Source organism: Perognathus longimembris, chromosome 8 (genome assembly GCF_023159225.1).
Source record: "Perognathus longimembris pacificus isolate PPM17 chromosome 8, ASM2315922v1, whole genome shotgun sequence".
Taxonomy (NCBI): Eukaryota; Metazoa; Chordata; class Mammalia; order Rodentia; family Heteromyidae; genus Perognathus; species Perognathus longimembris.
This window is the reverse complement of record NC_063168.1, coordinates 23,960,429-23,969,901: the sequence shown is the minus strand read 5'-3', so window position 1 is coordinate 23,969,901 and position 9,473 is coordinate 23,960,429. Positions and strand designations below refer to the sequence as shown.

Below are 9,473 nucleotides of genomic sequence, written 5' to 3'. Positions count from 1 at the left end.
CTGACCTTGCCAGGTGAAAAGCATGCTTTCTTGGGAGGCCAAATCCAAAGGATTGAGGTTCAGTGTCTGCCTAGGAAAGAAAAAATCTATGAGATTCCATCTCCAAAATAACCAGCAAAAAGAGATAGGCTGGATAGGTGGCTCAAGTGGTTGAATACCAGATGTGCCAAGTTTGAGACCATAAATAACCAATAATAAAAAAATAATAAATACATATTCTCATAGCCCAACTACTTACTTTGCATTTAGGTGGCAGCAGCTCCTATTTTAAGTTTACAGAGATTGATCACAGAGCTCTTCAAGAATGCTGAGGCTCCTCTCACAAAATTATTTCCCACAATCACAGCAAGAATTCTTCTGAATTCTTCAAGACAAGTGAATAGATCTTTAATAAATTCATGGGGTTGATGACTTAGCTCAGTGGAAATACCCTGTGTAAGGGCCTGAGTTTGGTCCTCAGCAATACAGAGAGGGACAGAGACAGAGGCAGACAGAGAGAAATTCACTCTAACATTCTAATTTCCTTATGCCTTTGAATCTGTTCCTCTACAGTAATCCAAAGCAGATCCAGAATTTGAGCTCACTCACTGTGTGCCTGTGGCTTTAGACCAGCAACCATTTTAAACAAACATTTAATTCCCCAACTTGCATTCTTAGGTACAGAATTTCTTCTTAGAGTCCATATCCATCAATTTGGTCACTATATCCTACATCCTTAATTTTCCCACACATTGGGGTCTTCACACATCCTCTATTCTAATTTTCAGATTTCTGTTCCTTTCCAGTTAGTGTTCTTAGTTTAACATTAGACATATATAAGACTGGATATTTATTAACTTTAAAAGACATCAGAGCTAGGCACCTGTGGCTCATGTCTATACTCTCAGCTATTCAGGAGGCCGATTTCAAAGGACTGAGGTTTGAAGCCAGCCATGTAGGAAAGTCTGTGAGACTTTTATCTCTAGTTAACCAGCAAAAAGCTAGAAGTGGAGCTGTGGTTCAAGTAGTAAAGTGTCAGCTTTGAGCAAAAAGGCCCCCAGTACAAGCCTGTTTGGGCACAAAATAAAAATAATCATCACTGGGTAAAGTTTGCTTTTGTCACTAACTTCTGACTTCTTCCATGTCTTGCTGCCTTTTCACACTTCCCTATCTCTTCCTTGTTAACATATCAACCAATGTGGTCTGTTCAGCTTTGTCTTCCTCCAGATTTCAGGATTATCTTTATCTCATCCCAATCAAAACTCCTGTTTGCCAGTAACATTCTCTCAATTGTTAGCCTAATAGCAAGTAACCTTATAATCTAGTCTCCACTATTTAACTATTTACTCTACATTTGGTAACTCCTACTTCCTTCTCAGCTGAGCCTGCAGGAGTGGAAGAGACAGAACCTCCCACTAGTGCCATAGGCTGTTGGAGCAGGCCTGCCAGCACATACCTTTTAGATGTTGGATGTTGACCTTAGCCAGGGCCTTCGCAAACAAGTCAGGCCTAAGAAGTACATTTCCACCAGCTACTTTAATGACAGCATGGATCTTATTCTCTCTGTAAAAGTCACTTCAATGTCATGCAAGATGAGGGCAGAGGAATTTAGTGCTGCTTTTTCACTGCTTCTTTTCAATGGAGCATATGCATAATTAGTGGTGCACACCTATAATCCTAGCACTCTAAAAGATCAGGCAGGAGATTGTGAGTTTGAGACCAGCCTGGACTACATAGTAAGACTTTATCTCTAACACAACATGAAACAACAACAACAAACCCCAAATGCAAAGATGCCAAAGATTGAGGGTTTCACTCTTCTTTCTCCCTCCTTCCCCTGGTCGGCTCACCTTCTTCCCTTTCTTCTTTCACTCTTTCCTTCTGTTTGTTAAATTTGTCCAGAACTTCTGATTAGGAGAGATAAGTTTTCTATTTCCTCAGTTGCCCAAATTAGTCCCAGATGTTGCCTTTACTTCAGAGATGATTTATTTTCTCTTCCAGGCCTTAATTTTAAAGATCCAGTTAAGGCAGAACTGTGTATAGATAAAGGTCAGGCTAAGTGCTTCCCTATCAGAATCTTTATTGGCACATGGTTACAAAGGGTTCTTTGTCCTAGTGGGTTAATGAGGTTGTTCACAGCTGAGATGGGAAAATACTGGTCTTTAAAGTTTCTTTCTTTCAATCTGAGTGCTGATGGCTCATGCCCATAATCCTAGCTTCTCAGGAAGTCAAAATCAGGGGATCGTGCTTTGAAGTTATCTCTTGTAGTCTTTTAAAACTTAATCACCAATTAACTAACTAACTAACTAACTAACTAACAACAACAACAACTGAGCTGGAGCAATAGAGCACCAGCTATGAGCCTGCAAGTAGATCAAGAACATTACTCTGAGTTCAAGCCATGGTAATGGCACCAAAGAAAGAGCAAAGTTTCTTCCTTTCAAGTGGTGCTTAAGTATCTTCCAAAACAGCTTTAGAGAGGTTTTAGGCAACTGGATAGCCATTGTAGAAGCATGGCAGACAGAAGAGGAAAGCAAGGGCTCCAACATATTACTATAGTTGGAGCACAGGAACTTTGGTGGTACTGCTGGCATTTTCTTGGTGGTCTTCACAGGTTTGGTGCCAGTGAACAAAGGTATTGCTTAAGCATTCAAATCATGCCTTTAATCCTCCAGCATTATCACCCAAGTCCAACCAGAACCTTTTAAGGCTTCATATAATAAAGGGCTTTTAGTTGAGAAATAAACTTAATTAGTTAGGTGTGACAATTTCCTTGAAACAAATGGTGAAAAGACACCCCTCCCTTTACCCCCTCTAGAAACACTGAAAGCTATTTATGCTCCTATAAACAGCCTTGAAAGGTCAATTCTACCAAGACATGATTGGCTTTTCCACTCAGTTAAAAATTGTTACCATCCTTTTTTGTGTGTGTCTGGTGTATATGCTGTGTTTTATATATAGACTCATTCTTTCCTCAAGAAACATATAGCTTAGTGAGGATTTATTTTTTTTAAATGATAAATTATAGAAGCATATTGCATTAAAATGGCAGCTTTTGTGGAAGAAAAAAGAGACTTTTCTGAACAGGGCATATAAACAGAGATGGGGATTCTAGGCAGAGAACCCAAAATGTGTTTAGATTTAGCATGTTGGCTTAGAGTACTTCTAATTAGCCTGTGGGAGTGTGTAGAGGGGTTGGGTAGGAAGGAAACCCTAAGGTGTAGGATGAGGTTAGATCGCATGTCTCAATAAGGTGGTAACCCTAGGATTTCTGTGTGACCTTGATAGAGGTCTGGTAAACTATCCACATTTAGTTGAAGATGCAATTTACATCTTTCTGGAAGCAGATGCCCAGGTAATAATTTCACAGAACCATCTTTCCTCTCTAACCAAGTCTTGCTCGGCTGAAGCGGCGCATTAATTCAAAGAATTATCATTCGTAAGTCCGAGTGGCCGGTGGAAGTCCTGTACAGTGTTGAGACAGTTTACCCTCCCATTCCTTTGCTCCTTTTCTGCAATAACGAGGGGTTGTGGTGGTGGTGGTGGAGGGGGCGTCTGGGGAGGCAATGGATGGAGTGAGGATGGCTGTCAGAGGCCGAGTACATTAATATATGAACTTAATTGTTGAATGGCCAGTCACCAGAATGCTAGGCTGGGAGTGAATGGCACTTAGGAATCAAGAATTCTGGTCCCTGTCTCCCTGACCTTACCTAGTCCTTTGCTGTTTGTCTTTAGCCTTAGGTTCCTTTTGCATTCTGCCTTATTTGTCCCTCAGGATCGCTTCTGAAAGCCTCTTTCTTTCCTTGGGCGAGCTATTTGCCTTGCTAACATTTCCATCCTCTTCTTTCCGTCATTCCTAGCCAAGCCCGGAGTTTTGTTTTTTGTTTCCCCTCCCTCAAGTCCTGGTGTGCTTGCCTCGAGGCAGGCGGCTCCAGGAACCCCAGACGGATGCAGCCACGAGCCGCTGCCACGTCTCCACCGCCGGTAGTCCAGCGCCTACGTGGGCCCAGGGGGCGGGGCGGGGCGGGGAGGCGGGACCTAAGCGCGAGTGGCGCGGAGACGGCCCAATGGGGCTCCCTGGAGGGGGGCGGGGCCGGCGGCGGTTGGGGGCTGAGCCCGGGAGGCGGGGAAGGTTTGTCGTTGCTCAGGCCGCCGCATCCCTAAGCGAGTCGTGCTGTTGCCAGCCCGGACTCCGGAGCTCTTTCCTCGTCCCCACGCTCGAGTTGCACACCGGATCTCGCCAGCCGCTCACCCCATCGCCCTGCGGGCCGCGCCTCCGGCAGCATGTGTGGTAAGGGGACCGCGGGCGGGGGGGCGTGTTGCCGGGCAGTCCAGAGGTGCGGAGCGCGCGTCCGCCGAGGCCCGAGGCGCTGCCAAGGCCGGGCGGGTGTCTGTGATGGGCAGGGGGCGTCCTGCGGCGGCTGTGGACGCGGGAGCAGGGAAGTGGGGGTCCCCCAGGGACACCTGGGCGGCGGGTGGGCCTCTGAGAGGGAGGGGGCGGGTAAGTGCAGCGCGGACCCCAGGGGCGGGGGGTACGGAGGCGTGGACCAGGCGCTGCGGAAATGGGCCTCCAGGTGAGCGGGGCAACCTGTGGAAGCGCGGGTGGCATCTTGAAACTTAGCTTTCCTTCTTCGAAAGGAAAATCCCATTGCAGTCGCCTTCTTCCTGACAGGCCCCCCAGAACTCTAGCTAGAGTAAAATCACAATGGTGTTTCATAGCATCTTACTTCCTGCCACTCCCTGCCTGCACTGAAAGCTTTACTCGTCCATTATCTCCTTGAGGGGGTCAGAACTGACCCTGGGAGACAGACCACACATTCTGGGCCACTTGCATGTACTTCCGAGAAGAATGCTTAGTTATGAGTAATATTTATTGTTTATCATTTGCGATGTGTACCCTTTTCAAATAGTCACTTCGATTAAAACGTGACCAATGGCTTTTCTAGAACAATTGAGAAATGAGTGAGATCCCTTATAGTCCATGTTTTGAGAGTTCTTTTATTATCCTCTATAAGTATTACTGAAAGGGATTGTGTGAATGACATCTGACATGATTGATTATACTTTAAAATTGGGATTCATTTAGCCCTTGTCAAAAAGCATTGTCTTTCCTCTTTGAAACTGCTTTTCTTTTTGAAATTATCAGTTGATGTTACCCTCTGGAACTCAGAACACTTTTTAAGGAGAAGTAAGGTGGTAATGGAATTGAAGCTGTTTAGCAAAGTTAACTCTGCAGCCTTTGACATGAAGGAACTGGGTAGGATTGTATTCATTAACCTCTTTTGTCCCCCTGTATTTCACTTTATGTTCATTTCAGCTTATGGAAGGAACAGTTTTAAATTTACAGTAGATTTTTTTTAAAAACACATAAAAACAGAAACACCTATAAATAGCTTACTGCAATTACTGGAGTAGAGTTGACTTCAGAATCAGTTATACTTTTGTTTACTGTGTCTAAGAATAGTTTTGTAAAACACACGATTTAAGTTAGTGTTGTAAAATAGAGAATTTTCAAACTGGTTAGCTGCCGTTGTGCTTCATTGGTAACTAAGTGTTCTTGAATAATGTGCCCTGATATCCTGGTTGCAGGTTATTTCCTCATCTTGTTCCAGGAAGAAAGGATGTTGAAGTACTATAGAAGAAGAAAATCAGATCCGGTTTAGAGATGGCTCAGATAAGAATTTTAGGGTGGTGGCTCAAGTGCTGGGAATTTTTATATAGCCAGTTACAGGATAGCCATTAAGCAAGAGTTTTACTGGCGAGGAAGCAGATTATGAAGAATAAATAGGCTAGTGCAATTAGAGGCATTTCCAAAGTCCAGCTTTTACCCAGCTTAGAGCTGTGCGTAATTCCAGTACTCAAATTTCCTCTCTAATGAAAAATTCAAAAAGATGTGTGTAGTTAGTTTCCTCCCACATTTGTTTATTAATATTTGTGCTGGTCCTGGGGGCATGAACTTAAGGCCCTTGAACTCACTGTCCCTGAGTTTTTTTTTGTTCACAGCCTCTACTGCTTTAGCTATAGCTCCACTTCTAGTATTTGGTGGTTAATTTGAGATTAACCACTTGGGCTGGCTTTGAACAGTAATTTTTAGATCTCAGTCTCATGAGTCGCTAGGATTAAAGGGATGAGGCACCTAGTTCTCTCTCTCTCTCTTTTTTCTTTCTTTCTCTCTCTTTTGCTACTCCTGGGGCTTGAACCTGGGGCCTAGGGCCTGGGCACTATCCCTGAGCTTCTTTTTGCTCAAGGCTAGCACTCTACCACTTGAGCCTCAGTGCCACTTCAGGCTTTTTCTGTTTATGTGGTGCTGAGGAATCGAACCTAAGGCTTCATGCATGCAAGGCGAGCACTCTACCGCTAAGCCACATTCCCAGCCCCCTGGTTTATTCTTGACTCCTAAGAATTTTTTTTTGTTTTTATTGCTTTTGTGTATTGTTTGTTTTTGTGCCTATATTGGGTTTGAACTCAGAGTCTCACACTCATAGAACCATGCTTCCACTTCTGACTTTTTGCAAGTTAATTGGAGATAAGAGTTTTCAGGATTTGTTTGCTTAGGCTGGCTATGAACCTTGATTCTCAAATCTCAGCCTTCCGAGTAACCAGGATTATAGATGTGAATGGTACCCAGATACCTCTGGTTTTGCTTAGATATCAAATATCAAGTCATTTAAACTTCTAGCTTTTCCTAGGTTGTTTTTCTGATTATTAAGTAAATGAGGAATTACACTCTTCTGATTTTTGGAGTTTTGCCAATGAGATTTTGCTCAAGCTGTATGGGAACTTGCAATTTAAAAGTATCTTACAAAGGGATAAGAGTCCTGGCTCACATCTATAATCCCAGATACTCAAGAGACAAAGATCCAGAGGATTACAGGCCAAACTAGGCAAAAAGTTGTCAAGACCCTATCTCAGCAAACAAGCCAGGTCTAGTGGCTCATAACTGTGATACAGTATTGTGGAAGGTGTAAGTAGGAAAATGGCTGAAGCCAACATGGTTAAAAACTCAAGACCATATCTGAAAAATAACTGGCAAAAAGGCTCACATGTGGGGGGTGGAGGTGGAGGGTAGGGTGGTATAGTGTGGCACAGTTCATGTGGTAACATATGCCTGGCAGATTCTAGTCCTAAGTTCAAACTCTAGTATTACCTGCTCTCAAATAAAATAAGATAAAGCAATGTATTTGGAAATCAGAATTCTTTTTCTTTTCTTTTTTTGTAATTATACTGTCTAATGACTTTGGAGGTAATTGAAGGATTTTGAAACTGGTTACTAGGATGAGTCATAAAACCAGTACAAATCCGTAGATATCATACAGGATATAATGTTGTGAGAGGCAATATTTAATTGCCCAATAAGCACTTCCTCTATGTTTTCTAAAAAAAACTCTTAAGTATAAACCTGATCACTTTGTAAAATTTGATGTCTCTTAAACTTTTCATTATGAAATATTTTTTCACTTCATATCTTTTTAGGATGCTTCTAGAATCTTTTTAGAACCTGCAAATTGTATTCTGTTTCTGTCATTTGGAAAATTTTGACTCTGTCAGGTGTCTAGAAAGTCTTAGAATATGCTATGAAAATGGCCTTTATGCTTGGCATTCTGCTCTGGGGATAGATGACTAAAACAAGGTATTGCCTTCAAGGAATTGCACTCTGGTCAGAGGAAGCAAAGTGAATATACATTCTTTTTCATTGCCATTTCATAGACCACTGTAGAAGTTCAGAGAGAGGAGAGCTCTGGATTTGGGGTATCTGTGTGAGACCAAGAATGTTCTGGACTCTTACTTGAGAGAAGGTGTTGGTTGGCAGGAGTACAATGATGAGTTAATTCATTGAGGAAGAAGGAAGTTGAAGGAATAAATAAAAGTGCAAGGAAAGAGAGCAAAAGACAGTTGTACAGTAGTGGCAGAAGTAGAGCTGATTTCAAAATCAGACTTTTGCTCTGTCTAATTAGTAGAGTGGTTTTGCCAATGCATACTCTACAAAGGTAGAAAAATGGGCGTTTGTAGGTTCTCTCTCTCTCTCTCTCTCTCTCCCTCCCTCCCTCTCTCCATTTCTGCCCCACTTTGTTTCTTCTACATTCCTACCTCTCAATCCAGTGTGGGGAATTGAACTGGGGACTTATGAGTGGTAGCCAAGAACTCTACACTAAGCTACACTCCCAGTCCAAATCATTCATGTTGAGTGCTGCAGAGAGAAGTTGGTTGGATTTGGATATGAAGAAGTAATTGTTCACCCCATATATGAAAGCAGAAAGGCATGAGTTAGTGTTGAGGAAGAGGGCAGCGAGTAACAGTGACAGAAGTTTAGAGGTCCTTTCAGAGTTTTGAGAAGTTGAGTGGTTCCTGACCTGTTAACTTAGAAGTTATTTACTACAGAGTGCCCATTGTGTGGTTTTATACTCTAAATATTGTCTGAAAATCAAATAAAAATTGTTCTAGAACATTGAACAATGAAAATTTAATCTACAAAAGATGGAATGTTTACTGTTGGAGTTACAGGTAAGAGAGATTAGCTTTAGAAAGTAGTATGTGGAATATGGCTCTCCTGTTTTTGAGTATCTCAGAAAGGATTATAGTTAAACAGAGTACTACATTGTTGAAATGAAGATAAAGGTTTCAGTTCTATAGTGCATACGTACTAAAAATGAGGAAGAAGAGAAATGGGAAATTTGTAGGTTCTAAAACAAATATATGAGCCAGGTGCTGGTGCCTTATGTCTGTAATCCTAGCCACGCAGGAGGCTGAGATAGGCGTATCATGGGCAGGAAAGTTTATGAGATTCCTATCTCCAATTAGCTATCAAAAAGAGCTGGAAGTGAAGCTGTGGTTCAAGTGGTTATAATGCTAGTCTTGAGCAAAAAAGCTCAGAGGCAGTTCCCAGGCCCTGAGTTCAAGCCCCAGTAAGGTCACACACACAAATAATAATAATAATAAATAATAATAATAATAATAATAATAATACATGGGGGAAGTTTGGGAGTTGGATAGGTGATAAGTGAACAGGATTGCTTGGCAACTGGAAGGGCTCATATGAATGTGGACGGCAGTAGATGAATGAGTTCTATGTGTCTCATGGTCCCGTATAGGTGTGGGACTCAGGATTAAGCACAGAGGGCCCAGAGTGGACTGACTTGGCACGATGATGAAAAGTGACCTGATGTGAGTGGTCATAGAGATATGGGAGAGAGAGAGATAAACTCTTAAAAGCTGAGAGGAAATGAATGTTCTTCTCTTGAGAAACATGATATAGGAAGATGTGAGAGGGAGCGTGTGATTAAAAATGTCAGAGCTTAAATGATGCTTTGAGCTCTAGACCGTTCCCTGTCAAGGAGCCCATTCAGTTTCTGTTCTTGCAGAGCTTAAATGATGCTTTGAGCTCTAACTGTTCAGTGTCAAGGAGCCCATTCAGTTCCTGTTCTTGGAGAATGATACATGTACTCACAAACATCTGCTTTACCAAAGGAAAATTTTATCCCAAGTGTGAGTCATAA

The 9,473-nt window shown here is 42.3% G+C and overlaps 1 protein-coding gene across 2 annotated transcripts in view; it reads left to right on the top strand.

The window, feature by feature from the left end:
- Window positions 1–4,108: 4,108 nt before the first annotated feature.
- Gfpt1 (glutamine--fructose-6-phosphate transaminase 1) overlaps window positions 4,109–9,473 on the top strand; it is a 47,492-nt gene continuing 42,127 nt past the window's right edge. Inside the window, exon 1 of one of the 2 annotated variants that reach the window (XM_048352657.1) lies at window positions 4,109–4,270. In XM_048352657.1, coding sequence (XP_048208614.1) covers window positions 4,264–4,270 — 7 coding nt within the window. In that variant the 5' untranslated portion in view covers window positions 4,109–4,263. The remainder of the gene's footprint in view (window positions 4,271–9,473) is intronic. The other variant, XM_048352656.1, reaches the window with a different exon arrangement.